Genomic DNA, 17,264 nt, shown 5'->3' on the forward strand with positions numbered 1-17,264 from the left:
AACCTATCCACCAGCGACGCATCACGAGTAAACACCGACTCCATCGACGCGTATGATCCATGGATTTTAGCCTTACACCGTATATCTCTATGCCAGAGATTCACCAACGTATATCGATGATCGGTGCGATCTTTAAACCTCAGCGCATTTGCGCATTTGAGCGTAAACAGTCGCTTAATTCTTGCTATTTTAAGATTTCACCCGCTTACTCCCCCAGTCTTCTCAAACTCTCACTGGACGTCTTCACAACCCAAACAACCAAATCCAATTCCGCCATGTAAATCCTACCTGTCGCGACTGAAGGAATTTGAGTCGGGTCTAAAGAAGGAATCCACTGGTATTGATAAACATGTGCAAAGTTTGACGCCATCGACGGACGTAACAAAGGCGTAATGCGTTCGGGTTCGGGTTCGGTCGTGGGTAGAAGACAGCGAGTGTCGATTCGTTTCTAGGAATTGAGGGATTTTGTAGTGATCTTTCGGGGAGATTGGTCAGATAGAAATGCCCAAATGAGTGAACCTTTTAAAGAAATTACGACTTGGGTTAGATTAAGGGGAATTGCTATGACGTTTATCGGTTTATTATTACCATTCAATTAAACATGTTTATATGTTGTAAAATTTAATTATGTAGCTCTTTGCCTCTTTCGGTTAAAAATATTATTAATTGTTAAATATTTATATCGTTTAATTTTTATAATTTTAATTATTATTTTAAATATTAATATTATTTAGTTTTTATAACTAAATTAAAATAACTGGATAATAATTTCTAGTTAAAATGCTAGAAAGTAGTAATTTTATTTTTATAATAATAATAATAATTATTATTATTATTTGAAATATATTTTTAAATATATGAACAAAAAATACTTAAAATTAGAAGTTTACAGTAAATTTAACATGTTTAATTATAAAAATATAAAAAATAAGAAACCAAAATCATCTAAAATAATTTCTTTTAATAACATTTGATTTTTTTTCAATAAAAAAAATAATGGATTTCGCAGAATTAAATACAAAAATGGACTCAAAACACATAGAGAGATAAAAGAAAAGGGTCAAAAGAAAGCTTAACTAAAGGAGATGAAGCGCACTAAGGTTGGCTGCATCTCTTGTTGCCGCCATGAAGCTCACCCTCTATTTACCACCAAATCTTACCACTGATGGTAGTCGAAAAAGGCCCTAGAAGAACAGATAAAACTCCTCTTTGGTAATCAATGGATTAGAGAGCCAAAAGCATTTTAACTTCTAAGGGAGGGTTAAGTGGCCACACAGATAATCAGCTACGGGATCTCAAACGATAATCGGTGTCACGGCTTAAAACTCAGTGTATCCTTCTGCGGCTTAAAAACATCAATCATCAAAGCGTGATTGCAGAAACTATAATTTGAGCCCTAGAAAAGCGCCTGATCTATGGAGATCCAAGCCTCTGAGCTCTTTGAACCACAAAGAAACAATACAACGGAAAAACACACAACCCCAACAAAAAAGAAGCATATTTGTATCCAAGCTCTACATGCTATAGCTCGTCAGATCTGCAATCCAGAAAAATCTTTGCAACCCTATTCAAAAAGGGGGAAAAGGGAAACCCGGTTTTGGCAGCTGCTAAAGGATAAAACCTCTAGAGAAAAGAGAGAAAATATCTCTCTAGAAAGAAAGGGAGGGAGAATTGCTGGTATTTTTCTTCAAAAAAAAAAAAAGGGTTTTTGTAGCTCTAAATTTCTAAATAAGATTGGACGTAGCAATGACTTGAAAGAAAAATATAAAGTAATTTCCTAATGAATAATTTACCAGAAATATATATAAAAAGATCTAATGTGGAAGCGTTTAAAATAAAATTTATGAAGAAAATTTTAGATCCAATTTTATGAAACCGATATTACATTGTGAATTTATGAAAATATTAAGAAATTTATTAGACTTTTCAAATTTGAAATTATTAGCAACAAGCTTTAAATCAACGTCAGTATCCGGTTCAAGTATCAGTAGCACCAAAGCTTCTACGTATATCTACAAATTCCTTTCCTTCTAGTTAAACTAATTAGACTCATCTTAAGAGGATTTGAATCAAGCACACGTCATGAGTACCTCCATGTCATCTAGGATTGATGATGGGGGTGATATCACTGGCAAGATCACTTCCTAAAACACTGCAGGAAGCATATGGATCCATGCTCCTGCAAAGTGGAGATGATGATGCTGACTTGCCAGAATATGGGTACATGGGTTCTGAAAAGATGGCATCAGTTTCCGGCATCATTTTGAGTATGTTCTCTAGCTCTCTGACCACCTCCAACATCGATGGCCGATTCTCTGGCTCGTCATGGCAACACCTAAGGGCTAGAGATACAAGTCTCCCCACACATTCAGACGGATAAGAACCCATTCTGCTGTCTATGATGGAGAACATCGTACCAGACTGATGAGCCATCAATACCTGACATGAAAAATAATAAAGCATTCAGAAGTTCAGATTCTTAGTACCCACAAGTCCTCACTAGTTAATTCCCCACCTTTTTTTTTCCAATTTGCTAAATGAAATTTTTTTCTTTACTATTACTGTTAGTGAAAGTGCACAGAAGTACCTCTCGGACGATGTTTTTCCCATGTGATATTGGATGCATTCCTGTCAAGAGCTCCAGAAATACAATCCCAAGGCTATAGACATCACTCTTGTCTGTCAACTTATGGGTCAGAAAATATTCTGGATCAATGTATCCCTGAATGTACAATTGAACAATGAGAGTCGGTGCATAGAATGATGAGGTAATTAATCCTATATGGAATCTAGAAATGTGATACATCCACAACAATTATAAGGGACACCACTTGATAAGTTCATTTACTTTCATCTGCATAACTCAGCTTAAAGAGGGTGGCTCTTTAGTGTAATGGTAGACTTACTGCAATCGTGACCAAAGGTCACAGTTTCAATTGCGGAAACAGCATCTATGCAAGCTCAGATTTTACTAGTCTATTTCGTTGAAATGAGTGAAAAAACTAGGGAAGCATCATGTTTTGAAAACACACTCTCAGAATTCTAACATTTTCACAAGACCAATTATGCATCCTCAATGAGTTCTTTAAGTTCCCAAATGTATAACTGAGTCAAACGCACCGGAGTTCCCCTCACTACTGTGGATACATGGTTAGCCAAAGTCCCTTCATCATTCAGGACAGGAGCGAGACGTGAGAGTCCAAAGTCAGCAACTTTTGCAGTAAGTTTGGAGTCCAGAAGTATGTTGCTGGCCTTGATATCCCGATGAAACACTGGTGGGTTTGCTTCAGTATGAAGGTAAAGAATGCCTTTAGCTGAACCCAAAGCTATGTTTAACCTCATACCAAAGTTCAGCTTTTCTTTAGCTGTAGCTGCATAATACAGCAACCATCAATTGTTAGTCTCCAATGTTCATGTAATTTGTCTTAGGTTTAAATATAAATCGTAGTTGATTATTAGGAGAAGTAAAAATGTCTCAAAATTGTCACAAATAAATGATAGAGGATGTATATATTGACAACATAGATAAGATATTTTTAAATAGCATGACTATAAGTGACATGAAATTTTTGTCTATGACTTTTACTCTCTTCTAGCAGATAAACATCATAATATTTTCTGATAAAACCATAAAGCCTTGGAGAAAATAAAGAATAAAACCTGTTGCAATATTTAATACCTGAAAGCCAATCCCGCAAAGTGCCATTGGGCATGAACTCATAGACCAGCATCTGTAAATAACAGAGAATGCAAGAAGGCCAATGTTATCCACAATCAAGAGAATTCCTGTCTATCTATAGAATTGCAAATCAATAGATGTGATTTAATAATAAAGCATGAGTCAGCAAAGAAGTGCATGAATCTTCCGAGGTTCTCCATAATCATATGAAAACACAGCATAAGTGTTCATATTATCCTGATTGATGAGACTTGGAATAACTGATGCTTGTTTTTGTAACTGACAGAGAGAGGATATTTTCTCTGCTCTGGAAACTACAAGCATGAAATTATTATTTGATGAGTAAGATGGCTAGGACCTAACGCTGTCATTGCAGCATCACTTGAGTTACTAAATAGAAGTATCAGGCCAGGAATCTTCAATGCTATTTTATTCAAGAAGACAGAAATATCAGAATCAGAGCCTTAGTGTAGCTGATTGTTTACAAACAATGCATTGGCAAACGGCTATAAGAGGCCTATACTCAGAAGAGAATATTCATCAACCCCACATAGCCATCATGGAAAAGAACCTCGCAATATTTAAATATCCTTCTCAATTGATATAAAAAGCCATCAAAGGAAAAAATTGCAAATAATGTACAGAGAGTTGACTATTGCAAACATTACCTGCTCCCCTTTTTCATCACAGTACCCAATTAATGAAACTAGATTTCTGTGATGTAACCTGGACAACAATCTAATTTCAGTCAAAAATTCTTTTTGTCCTTGAAAGGAACCTTGCTCAGCACGCTTTATGGCCACAGTTGTGTTGTCAGATAAAATGCCTCTATAAACCTTTCCGTAGCCTCCTCGACCAACCTGAGCTGAGCTGTTAAAGTTGTCAGTTGCCAGGACCATTTCTCTTAAAGTGAAGAATTTTACCCCATCAACTTTCATTGATATCTTTGTGGCTGCAAAAGAAACAGTAAGCTCATACAGTTTCTTCAACGATAGTCACACATGATACTGTTAACAGGAACTAGTTCTCATTAGGAACAGTACAGAACTTACACAATCGTTTCCTTGACAGATTCCAAGAGTATCTAGCATGTCTTCTAACAATCAGAAGTGTGATAATAGTAGATGCTACAAAAGTGCAAGCAATAGCACCTATTATTATGGCTGCCCAAACAGCTTTATTGATTCCTCTCCTTTGGGTGCCAAAATCCACTGTTAGCAAAAAAAAAAAAAAAAACAGAAACACATAAAACAATTACTTATTTATTGCAATGCCAAGTGAAGCATTGTTGCGAAGGCAGTGCCTTGCCTGCTTTCAGGAATGCACTTTGATCTGAAAAGGAATAGCAGTTTCAAGTACATACAGTGTGAATAAGGTCCCACCAAAGTGAAGTTTAGAAGCTCATATGGTCCAAAAAAGTCTGTGCGAGGAAAATTCCATGACAAGAACATGTGTCTCAACCGCTGGACCTCAGTTGAATTAAATATGTGTGAATGTTCATCATCCCATGCAGGAAAAAGCTTCAAATACATCCTTAAACGAGGACCTTCCTCCCAAATTAATGAATCAATGTATAATTGGTAGAGGTCCAATTTAAGAGCACTAGTTAAGTATTTCTCATATGGATAAATATATGGAAGAAAATAAGAGAAACTAGGGCTCTTAAGCCGGATTCCAATTCTAAGTGGGGCTGCACAATAGCATGGCATAGGAGATGCTGGGGCATATTCAAAGAAATTATCTACTGGACATGCTTGAATAGGACATATTGTTGTATAATTTGTTGAGCTTTCAGTAGTTCCATCTCGTTCAGCGTCCGATCCACAGAACTGCTCAATGTTTGATATGTTGGCATCATTGCAGACAGGATTGCCTTCCAACCTAAACAAAAGCTGCTAAAGTTATGAGAAATTTATTGTTGCAAATAAAGCCAAACTTGCATTATAATGTTATAGACTGCCTCGGAGACAGCAATTATAAAATCGAAATACATGTAATTGCAGGCTTGATTTTATAAAAAAAACAAATAAACCCCTTCCCTTCAAACCCAACAAAAAATAATAAAAAATAAATAAATAAAGAAGGAACAATGAAGGTGTGAGGGTTATGAATTACTGTACAGAAATAATACCTCAAGGTGATATTATGCCGCTGATTTAGTTTCCCTAAAATGTTGGAGAGTAGATTGTTCCTCAGATCACTGCAATTTTTTGTCCATAGAGAAGAGAGAAATTCATATATGAATGAAGTTCATCTGAAATTTTTTGGACGTTGAATTCACTAAATTTCTTCTCAGTTCTTACATAGTAAGTCTATCATTTGTGTTGAAGGACATGTTCTGCCTGATGTCAGTGGGGACAGAACCAGTAAACAAATTATTCTCAAGTGAGCTGTAATTAAAAATGGTTAGAATATGGATTTACAATTTTATCACATAAACTTAAAAAGGAAACTATCATAAGTAGATAGAATCTCACAGTCTCTGAAGCATAGGAAGGTTTGAGAAGCTTTCTGGTATAGATCCATTAAGTCGGTTGTCTGACAAATCACTGCAATCAACAGAGTCCTTAAACAAGTTACGAAACTACCTTCATAACAAAATATCAAGTATTTAAAGGTAGTGAGAGTAGACAAGTTTCTACTTCTAAGGTTAGTTTACATCACACTTAAAAGTGAGGCAGTCAAGAACATCAATGATCAGTATGGATTTACAAAATTCAATTAAAAGACTTTGGTAACTTTTTTCAAAAGAATAATTGACAAGTCTAAATTTGTGATTTACTTACATAGTTGTCATATTAACAGAAAGGTTTGATGGTATTGATCCAGTAAGGTAATTCCAGCTCAGATCCCTTTGTCATGAAACCAATAACAGGTTAGACACTAATAATACGAAAACTAGCATGCAAAGAATGAGAACCCTTTTGTTACAATATCAATGATAGATATGACTTACAAATAGAGTAGGTCCGGAATGCTGCTAAAATCGGGAATAGCTCCACGCAAGCTGCAATTCCTAAGACTTCTACCTTGTCAAAGAGGATTAAAAAAGGAAAAGAAAAGTGTATCAGCATTTAGGAATCCATTACAAGATTGATACAGCCAGTATTCTTGTCAAAGACTTGATATAGTGAGTCAGAGCATTTCTCAACCAAATGGAATGTAAAACAGTAATATCGCAGCAGATCTTTCAGCAACTCTTACAATTTTGCTAATTTGGAAAATTTTGCATAAGTAGCTGGAATCTCAGACCCATTGAAGTTATTGTTGTTGAGTTGACTGCAGAGAGGAAAAGAAGGTGATGGTCAACAAAAGTTATTTCAACTGAAAATATATCATGAATCATCCTATTGAAGTATGTTACTTAAAGCTTCCCCAAGTTCTTACTAGGACAAGAACAGTCACTAATGAGCATCTCTGGTAAAGAGTGCGTACATCAAAAAGCCAAGATCATATGGCAGGATAAACCTATAATGCAATTAAGTAATGACAATGTAGATATCATGGTAGGAGACATACAGTATGCGCAACTCTGGCAGGTTTGAGAGCTCTGGAGGAAGATTCCCCGACAAGTTATTATTATCCAAAAGCCTACATTCACATATCCTCAATGACCAGTCAACAACATTCAGTATGAATCAATCATCAAGGGAATTAAATAAAAATGTAACATGAACTTACAAGTGGAGAAGAGTGGATAATTTGGATAGCTCAGATGGGATTTGACCACTTATGGAGTTGTTGTTGAAGTGGCTGCAAAATTCACATATGAGCAGATAATAGACGTAAAGTGGCTTAACTTTTTGATAATTTCTAATATTCAGTTGAATGTCATCCGCTTACATGTGTTTCACACTGCTCAAGTTAGCATATGACTTTGGTATTTGACCTGAAATTTTGTTCTGATCCAGTTGGAGTCTATTTAAACTTGATAAGAAGCCAAGTTCATCAGGTAAAGCACCTGATAATTTGTTTCCACTCAAGAGCCTGCACCCAAAATACATAATACAAGCTAAAGCACCAGAAAAAGTATATACTGTTGATCATTTATGGATATTAGTTTTATAGTCAGAGACTGACTGACTGAAGTATTTGCATCATTGAATCATTTTTTTTTTCAGATAGAATTATGTGATTCAGCCTCTTCATCGGGTGCAGTGAATTTTGTTAAAACTGCAGAATGGATCTCCAAAATGCAAAACAGCTCATCATAGGCATTTACAGATTGCTCCTTCCTAATAGTAAACACACAGAAAAAAGTAGAGGACAAGGAGTTCTCCTTCCATATCTATAGGAGCCATCTCATAAAATGAATTAACGCAAACCAACTTACAGGAGTATCAAAGTTGAAATATTTCCTATTTCCTTTGGTATGCTGCCATCCAAGTCATTCCACATAAAATCCCTTATAAAAAAGAAAAAAAGAAATGGCATTAGAATGATCTCAAAGAATTATCTAAAGAAGTTTACACAAACATTGAAAGTCTGTCCATAAATTAGGTTACTAAATTTGTTGACTCACAATATTTTCAGTCGAGTGAGTTGGCCAAGCTGAGGAGCTAAACTTCCAGAAAGATTCATATTTAGTAGCTGACTGCACCGAAAGTAACAAAAAGGCAAGTCACCAAAGTTAGATCATTAACCCAAAAATGCATAGAATTTGAGCATTACATGGGACATAGGCAACTGAAGATAAAAATACTGAGCATCTGAGATTACTTTATTGAGCAAACATCAAAGGGAATGAATATAAAACGGGAAATGGATCATACAGCTCGTCGACATGCCAGTAACTATCAGTCCCGATTGTATCATAACACACTACTCCAGTCCAATTTGATGTACATGGATCTCCCTTGTCCCAGTTCCTGAGTTGCCTAAAAGGATCAATCAAACTGTTCCTTACCGCTAGCAATGCACTGACTGCAAAACGTAACGAATTTGAGAACATGAGAGCAGTTGCCAAGCGACTCCTTGCCTGGCTCTCCAAATTGAAAGAGAAATTACCAATATCTTCAAAGAACTTCAATTCATTTTACAGGTATTTAAATTTTGATGGATTATCGAGCATATAATCAAGACGAGTAAGCTACGTGATAAACGCAAGAGGGGAGAAAAATTCACCTTCAGAAGGATCAGTACTAGAAGTTTGTGCAAGTGTAAGGAGAACCAAGAAACAATGTGACACCAAGAAAACAGGTCCACTAAATCTCACCCGCAACATCTTCCAGTTCCCCAGTATTAAAAATGAAAAGAAAATCAACCAGTAAGTATCTGAAATTTCCAACTTGGGAATTAGCAACAAGATTCTATTCTCTTCAATGGAAACAGCCAAAGGTATTGGAATGGGATTTGACGAGATACACAGGTTGCCAAACAGAGTAAGAGCAAAATCCCATAAACCCCGAAGCACAAGAGTCAGAATAAAACAAACACCATTAACATTAAATAAAGAGATAGAGAAATCGGATAAGGCTTACTCTAGTCAAGCAAGAACCAAAGGTTTGAAATAAGCTGTAGAATTTCTGCAACAGAGTTCAGTGAGCAGTCCGAATTGGGGAGATAAAATCAAACACCAAAGACTTAACAATGAGAATCTGAAACTGAGAAAACGACTCGGGAAATGGCATTCCCGTCAAGTTTGGTTGGTATAGATATGTTTGAAGATAAAAGAAAATAGGTTATTATAATTTTCTTTAGGCCATCTCCATTTTTTTGCACTATTTTGTTGCTTCGCACTAAAATGTTAAAATATTATTTCCAACCTTCTTCGTGAATTTTATTTTTAATATTTTATTTATATTTTTTACAATCTTTAATATTATATTATTTATTTCACTATAATTTTATTTATATATTTCATTTAAAAAATTCATATAATTTTATATATTCACTTTAAATATTTATATATTTATATTTTCATCTAATATTTAAATATTTAATTATTTTATAAATAAATAAAAAAACATATTAATTATAAAAATATATTAATTAAATAATAATTATAAAAATATAAAATAAATTAAAAATATAATAAATTATAAAAATTAAAAAAATTAAACTTAATTAAAAATAGATATAAATTTTAAATTATATTTTAATTTAAAAAAATAAAAAAAATAAATTTTAAATTATATTATAAATTAAAAAAAATAGCGCTACTATAATATCACGCCATATTTAACGTGATATTGTAGCGAGCGCTAAAATCTCATTAAATTTTAGTGCAGCGTTAAATAGCTATTTCCAACGCTAAAATAAAAATTAGCGCAGCGTTCAAAATGGACTTAGGTGGCCATAAATAAACAAAAGAAGGTGCTGTTCTGGCTGTCTTTTTATATTATATAATGTCGCTGTGTGAGAGAGACAAGGGAAGGAAGGCGTAGACTTTTGGGTAGCAGAGTACTATTGCACTATTATTACGTTTGAAAGGGAATGGAGGAGCTGCCGAAGCCAAGCGCCTGAAGCTTTCGTTTTCGCTTGCGCTTTCTTTGGCAGGAAAATTTCAGGCGTAAGGTATGAAGTTTGAAGGTGGCGGCTGGTGAGTTTATCTGAAAGCAAAAATTTATAAGAAAATTAGAAGAAAAAATGATAAATTGGATATCCACATAAAAAGGGGAAAGTTATCCAAAAAGAGCATGTAAAGGAGTCTTTGGATCATGCAGAAGATAACTGGCATCTTGCCAATATATATGATGAAAATTAAAAAAAAAATCTAAATTATTATGTAATTAATGAAATGAAAAAAAAAACAGAAAAATGGTAATAGAAATAATTTTTTTTTAACAAGAGAAATAAAATTTAACCTGTGTCACAAATTATTTATGATATATCTTTTAATACTATAATGGTTTAAAATAATAATAAAAATTAATGAAAAGATATACTTTTACATATTTAAATAGAACATTAATTAAAAAAGTTTAATCCAAACAAAATAGAATAGAATTAATGGTTTAATTAAATTAAAAAGGATTAATTAAAATTATTTTATAAACACATCAATTGTCTCCAAATTAAAATAGATATGATTATTAAATATATTATAAAAATCTAATTTAAATAGAAAAATAAAGGAGAAAAGAAAAAAGATACAATTAAAATAAATATAATTAAAAATAATAAAAGAAAGATAAAGAAGAAAATAGTAATAAATTTTATAATAAACATTTTTTGCGAATATAAAAATAAAAATACATTTTGTTTTAAAAAACATCTATAAGAATAATTACTTTGAAATAGAATTAAAATTTTAGTTTATATTTATACTTTGTTATGTATCATTAATTATAAATAAATTATATACTAAACCATCATGTATTATATCATTCTCTTAAATAAAATCAAAGTAAAAAAAAAAAAAAAAGATATATTTACCTTTTATTGTTTTATCTCTATCTTAATTTAAGGCCTTACTTTTAATTTAATTGCTCCCTTTTCAAGATAGTGTCAAGGGATGAGACAGATACGATTAGTCGAACAAATTAATGGCGGACCACTTAATTAGATAGGAGTTGCCTTGTCGACTCAATCATTGTCAAAGGTTCTTCATTTGTCTGATCAACTGCCTGCTCTGATTCCTCTAAGATATTTCTTTCTCTTCACATAACAGAGAAGAGGCATAGACTACACATCAATTATGCACTGCCGTTAAGCGGAAGAGTGTATCACATTATTAAAAATTCAGATTTTTTTATAAAAAATATTTTTAATAAATAACTTATTTTTATTTTATAATTTTAATTCAAAAATAAAATATATTAATAAATTTATATATAGTAATATCAATAAAATTTTCAAAATAAAAAATAATTTATTATTTAAAAGGAGAAAACGTTTTTTTTTTAAATTACTTTTTGAGTAGTTTAAATGTCAAAAAAATGTAAAACTTATTTTCTCAAAAACTATTTTGTGTGAAAAAAACATAGCCCAATCAGCAGTTTTAAAGTTATTTCCTTTCCCCTGTAAATTCTAAGTCCGATGTAGTAGTATTTTCTTTTATTAGACTATATTTGGGAAAATCTAGAACACAAATCTCTTTGATCGGCAGAAAAAAAATAACTGCATCTAAAGCTCCTTTCATTCTGCAAAATTTACTTTTTCAGAAAACATTTCAAAAAACTAACCAGGGAAAACTAAATCATTAAAAAAAAAATAACGTTTTTTTCAAGAGATACAAATAATTTTTTGAAATTTAATATTTTTATTAGCATTATTATATATAAATTTAGTAATATCTTTATTCTTTTTAAAAAGATTGTAATTAAAAACTGAAAAATAAATTATTTTCTTAAAAACTATTTTCTTAAAAAAAACTTTCTGCCGAAGTAGGTTTCATTATCTACTAAAATATTTACATTATACTTTTCTATGTTCCTATATAGGCTCTATTGATTCTACTTAAATCTCTAACTTAAATATTAAACTTTCCCTTTTTAAATATACAAAAGCTTATATTAAATTCAATCAATCAAATATATAATTTCTTAAAAGAGTTCCCTTTTTTCAAGAAACGCTTGCAATTATTAACATGATTAGTTTTAAGAGGAATTGAATTTCCTTGATGCCATTATAACGTACATCCGAAAATAATTCAGAGGAAAGCTTCTTTTATATACTCAACACCAAGATAAAGAAATACTTACCATTGTATTAGCTTTGAAGGCAACTTTTGCTATGCTAATTAATTTTACATGGCATAGATCATGCTAATAAACATGATGAGGAATGCAGGTACTTTAACCACCAACGACATTAGCCGGTTAAACAATATTCAACGTCACTAATGACACAAGTTTAAAATTACAGTAAGCATACTTCCAAGTATTTCTTTTTTTTTTTTTTTTCTAAAGAAAAAAGGAAAAGCAAAATATACAGTTCTTTAACTAATAGACTTAGAAACAGATCCCTCCTTCGATGTCCCATGGTGCCATATGAATTTGCATGATGAACTAATTTAATCGACAGATGAATAAACCTGACCCACTCTCGAACCACTAATACTTTGGGTACCAAAACATACCTTTAATGCCCTCTGGGTCAGGTTCAAAACCAAGATTCCGATAGAACTCCACAACTGCAACGGCAATATAGTAAAACAAGGTGAAACTCCCCCAGAATGGGACTTTCTTTAAAGACAAGCGAATAAAATGTTAAGCAGCTGGGCTGGTTTAATATCCATAACATCAGTTAGCAATCCCCGCGTACATGGGGAATTTCAGAAACATTTTGTGTATCCCATTAGAAAAAGAGCAACAGTTTAACGGTACTAAGAGAATGAACACATTTTAATGAGATGTTATACCTTGACTATCTGCAAAAAGAGTTATGTTTCCTATGTCCCTTTGTAGAAGTGCCCTAATAAGCTTTTCAATAAGAGCCTTGCCAAGACCTTGGCCCTGAATGGAAAGGCAATGTTAGAAAGCAACAAAGAAGTTAGCATAGATTCCAAAATGGAATTCTTATAAAATTAAAATTAACCAAATGCTTTTATGACAAATGAATATGGAAAGGCTGTCATTTAGATTACCACAGAGCATTGTTTCCATACATTATATATAACTTTTCAGTCTTAAATCACATTCAAATGGAAATGTACGGTGAAGAAAGTTAAAATGATTATGGGAATGTAATCTGTCTAGTAAGCATCTTCAGGCTCATCCATGTTCAAAGGAGAGTTATCTTGATCACAAGTCACTCCAGTACATGGAACAAAACACGATTACAAGCATCCTTGTCTTAAAAATGTGATCTTTGGATAACTTAGAAGAAAATACGATAATCTGGAACCAGATATATTTGGCATTACTGTTAGAGATACTCTTTGAGGGGAAAAAAACAAAAAGCACTTCCTTAAATATATGAATTACAGTGTATAACAATAGATTTAAAATCTGATATGTTTTTAAACATTAATAAAACTAAAATAACACAACTGATTTTTCTAACAGTATCTAAACTGATATTTTTTCTAAAAATGTTTTTTCTTAATCCTAAAACTCAATGCGAAATGGACCTCAATAGGTTAGCCAAAATGAAGCAGATACGATTAGTAAACTCTCACCCAAACTCTTAACCCTAAACTCCCTCATTTAAAAATTGACCACAAATGTTATCTGCCTGAATTTTGCCCATCACAAAAACATCATTACGCCTGTTGCTTAACCTGTTCCACATCACATACAATGAAATGTATGCAAATACAATACCAGAAGAAATAAAGATAAACCATAGGTTGTCCAATATCCTGTGGGTATAACAAATTAGTTTCCTTCAACGATGGCACAGAAAGTATGATCCTCTGCCTACTATTGTTAGCATGCCAGAACTATTTTGATGTACCAAATTGTTATGTTAAACTGGATTGTGTGATCAAGTATCAAAAATTGCAAGGGCATAATGATTTCCAGGAACACTGACTATACCTGATAGCTAGGATCAACAAGAACATCCCAAATGGTAGCATTGAAGGCATGATCAGATGTAGCACGAGCCATGCCAATCAGCTTCTTTTGGTCATTCCCCTCTGTCAAATAACTTCTCCAAGTACACTAAGATGTTCATAAAATAATAGTAAATACCAATAATAGTAAACCAATGTTCATATAAGGGGCACATTACCCCTCTGTCAAATTTAACAATAAGCACATTAGGATTTTTATTCATATTTACTAAATACCTGATCCGGGTGATTTTCTTAAGGAATGCAATGTGACTACCATGTAGCTATTTTTCAATGCTGCAGCTAATTTTGACAGTGGCCTTCTAGGCCAGCCTACCTGTTACACACAAAATTCCAGCAAGTCCATAACCATGTTAAACCTCAGTCATGCTTTAAAAGAAAAGCCCTCAAACTGGAGTGAACCAAAAGAGCATTCATATTTCAATTAGATGACAAAAATAACTAACAGAACTTACAGATAAATATTCATCAACAAAGATGAATCTATTAGAAGAGCTCTTTTCAAAATTAGTAGAATTGATAGTATACAGAAATCACATTTTACAAGTCTCTGAAATGAAGGTTTCTTCCATGGATCAGATATATAGTAAACCAATATTTTAGAATTGATATTATACAGAAATCCCATTTTAGAAGTGTCTGAAATAAAGGTTTCTTCCATGGATCAGATATATAGCAAACCAATTCCATTGCTTTTCATGGATTAGATATATAGTAAACAAATTCCATTGCTTCTTAATTTCCTTCTTGTTTGAATCTTCCAATGCATATTTAGATAAAATATGACTCAAGCATCCTACCATTTACTATCAAAACAGATCATGTGGCTTTGTGGCAATACTTAACCTTATCACATAAGGCTTGAAGATCATACAGATCAATGTCTCCACCTGAAGAGAATACTATTTGTTCAATTTCTCCATCCAGTTCAGTCTTTTCTACGAGTACAAACTCTTCAGGCAGTGGTTCTTCCTCTTCTGGTAGAGTAGATGATGGTTCAATGACTTCTGTTGAGTTCTCCTTCAAGAACCTGTGGTATATGCACTGTAAAAACTCTTCCAAATATAATTAAACAAATAAGGCAGATGCCCACAGAATCAAAGAACTTGTCAATATGGATTTTCTTCCCTAGATCAGTTTACCGTGGACCAAAAACAAAACGTGTGGGACTCAAATGCAAAATAAGTGGGTCCAATTATACACTTATATGGTGCAATATATCACCAGTTAATGATTGAAAAGTTTAACTAAAGATACAAGATAAAGTATAACATAGGCTACTTAGCTAGCCCAACAAACAAAAAATATCAAATCAATGAAAAAAAACATTTTTTGATCATTTAATGCCCTATATAATAATTGAAGTTTACCAGTTACAGCATACATTCCTAAGCTAAGCTAAGGCATAAGACAATTTAAAGTGGGGCAAGCAACTTCTCAAACTTGGTGATGTGTTCCATGAGAAGCACTTCTGTCTTGTCACGCATATCAACATTCTTCTAGAAATAAAATTAACCAGACATTCTAAGTTTAACAGTCAACAACATGGTCACAAAAGCTTTAATTGCAAATGTGTGATTTATGTCAACAACTATACATCTATATCCTAGCACATGAAGCATATAAGATAGAAAGTTCACATTACCCAGATCGGATGGAGTCCCAGAAGCTTGCCTTTATTCGAGTAACCTTGAGTTTTCTTTTTGCTGTAACATACAATAGTGGAATTTTCATAATCCCTTCAACTTAATACTGTTAATTCACTAATTTGGAGTTTGGTTTCATAAATACAACTTCAAGCTATGGTCTATGAAAGGAATAACAAACTGATACCCAGCAAGAGAGCAAAGGTATATTTCTAGGCAACCATACTAGTAACAGCCAATTATGACCACTGTTGATGGCTATGTGTTTATATAAGTCCCTCCGATGTTATTTACTTAAATGAGTTTGTCAAATTTCTCAAACACATTTCCTTCTTTTCGCACGAAGTAATTTTTCTTGAAAATTGCTCAGTTTTCCATGATGGAAAAAAGAAAACCAATTGGTTGACCAATAATCACCAAAAAGCAGATAAAAAACTAATTAAAACTAGCAACTGCTATTAGAACTAATAATTAGTGTCACAGCGGACAAAGGCCAATGCATCGCACCTCTCGCAAGTCTGAAGTTTAGAGTGTTCAACTGTTTAGACGCCTCATAGGGGCAATCAAAAGAAGAAACTGGGAGTCTGCAAATCAGTAACAAGAAGTTAAACAAGCACAACCAATTCCACAATAATATCACTCTTAAAAACCAGAGAACAATTATATTTTCCCACTTCTGCGATTTCCTAATCAATCGCGGTAATCTTACAGAGAGACAGTTATAAGTGAAGTCGAAAACCCTAATCTCGCAAGGTAATTGCATAATTTAACTTCCAGAAGATTTGCTGTGAGTAAAGATGGACGAAATTTGAACGCTTAAGTGCGGAATTCTTACAGAGATGGACGAGCGACCAAGTTCAAGTTCTGCGTTAGCATTTTCTTTTTCTGGTTGTAAATGCTCTCAGCTCAGCAGCTGTTGGTGTGGATATTGTAATGTTAGTGCCCCTTCACTTCACATTCATGGAGGGCGCAGACAGACGCCAATCTCTTTTATTTTTCCTTCTTTTTTTTTTTTTTTTTTTTTTTTTTTTTTTTTTTCGTTTGCTGCTTATTATTTCTCATATTTTCACTTATGGCCCCTATAGTTCTTCTAATTGTACGTATTTTTTCACTTCTGCCTTGTAGCTTCCGTTTTTCTACCTTTTTCTCTTCGTTCACTTGTGAGTATTTTTGGCATTCAACGGAAAATTTTTACTTCCGCGTAATTAATAAACCTATTCCTCTATTTTTAAAATTAAATATTTTAATATTTGATAAATAATTTCATTCAAAATAATAATCCCTTTATTTGAATCAGCCGTTTAGTATGTACAAATTAACAAAATTATTCCTAGTTAAAGTGAAAAAATTATTATGGTGTCTTTAAATTTTAATAAAATTTATTAATTAATACTTATAATTCTTAAATCCAATTTAAATGTCCCTTATATTTTCAAAATGCAACAATTACATCCTTTTATTAATAACCATTAAAATG

General features: G+C 32.8%; 2 protein-coding genes across 8 annotated transcripts; both read right to left on the reverse strand.

The window, feature by feature from the left end:
- Positions 1-1,893: 1,893 nt before the first annotated feature.
- LOC110620125 (probable LRR receptor-like serine/threonine-protein kinase At1g06840) lies at positions 1,894-9,370 on the reverse strand. Of its 7 annotated transcripts, none has more exons than XM_021763717.2 (21): positions 9,160-9,370; positions 8,804-8,903; positions 8,452-8,602; positions 8,202-8,273; positions 8,013-8,084; positions 7,523-7,666; positions 7,361-7,432; positions 7,199-7,270; positions 6,884-6,958; positions 6,636-6,704; positions 6,466-6,531; positions 6,157-6,228; positions 5,983-6,069; positions 5,811-5,879; positions 5,043-5,560; positions 4,732-4,890; positions 4,348-4,631; positions 3,680-3,731; positions 3,121-3,371; positions 2,588-2,722; positions 1,894-2,439 (listed from the first exon to the last, which is right to left on the reverse strand). In XM_021763717.2, the coding sequence occupies exons 2-21, from the start codon at positions 8,901-8,903 to the stop codon at positions 2,098-2,100; spliced, it is 2,862 nt and encodes a 953-aa protein (XP_021619409.1). In that variant the 5' UTR covers positions 9,160-9,370; the 3' UTR covers positions 1,894-2,097. The 7 variants fall into 7 exon arrangements, with proteins under 7 accessions (XP_021619409.1, XP_043815007.1, XP_021619408.1 ...); XM_043959072.1 differs by having other exon boundaries at positions 8,804-8,915; XM_021763716.2 differs by having other exon boundaries at positions 8,804-8,995.
- Positions 9,371-12,386: 3,016 nt separating this feature from the next.
- Positions 12,387-16,790, reverse strand: LOC110621806 (histone acetyltransferase TAP1). The gene is made up of 8 exons (XM_021766113.2): positions 16,623-16,790; positions 16,295-16,371; positions 15,787-15,847; positions 14,988-15,171; positions 14,358-14,457; positions 14,104-14,204; positions 12,984-13,077; positions 12,387-12,755 (listed from the first exon to the last, which is right to left on the reverse strand). The coding sequence occupies exons 1-8, from the start codon at positions 16,661-16,663 to the stop codon at positions 12,676-12,678; spliced, it is 738 nt and encodes a 245-aa protein (XP_021621805.1). The 5' UTR covers positions 16,664-16,790; the 3' UTR covers positions 12,387-12,675.
- Positions 16,791-17,264: the final 474 nt, after the last annotated feature.

The sequence above is a fragment of the Manihot esculenta genome, chromosome 8 (assembly GCF_001659605.2).
Source record: "Manihot esculenta cultivar AM560-2 chromosome 8, M.esculenta_v8, whole genome shotgun sequence".
NCBI classification, from domain to species: domain Eukaryota; kingdom Viridiplantae; phylum Streptophyta; class Magnoliopsida; order Malpighiales; family Euphorbiaceae; genus Manihot; species Manihot esculenta.

Bases quoted from the DNA above. Each gene is read 5' to 3' on its own strand.
- LOC110620125 (XM_021763717.2), bottom strand. From the start codon at position 8,903: ATGTTGCGGGTGAGATTTAGTGGACCTGTTTTCTTGGTGTCACATTGT. The intron at 7,271-7,360 runs GTAAGTTCATGT...ATGTGAATGTAG, and splicing joins TTATCCACTCTTCTCCACTT to GCTTTTGGATAATAATAACT. The intron at 6,070-6,156 runs GTGAGATTCTAT...TTTTAATTACAG, and splicing joins CTTCCTATGCTTCAGAGACT to CTCACTTGAGAATAATTTGT.
- LOC110621806 (XM_021766113.2), bottom strand. From the start codon at position 16,663: ATGCTAACGCAGAACTTGAACTTGGTCGCTCGTCCATCTCT. The intron at 15,172-15,786 runs GTAATGTGAACT...CATATACCACAG, and splicing joins TGGGACTCCATCCGATCTGG to GTTCTTGAAGGAGAACTCAA. The intron at 14,458-14,987 runs GTTAAGTATTGC...TGTGTGTAACAG, and splicing joins TTCAAGCCTTATGTGATAAG to GTAGGCTGGCCTAGAAGGCC.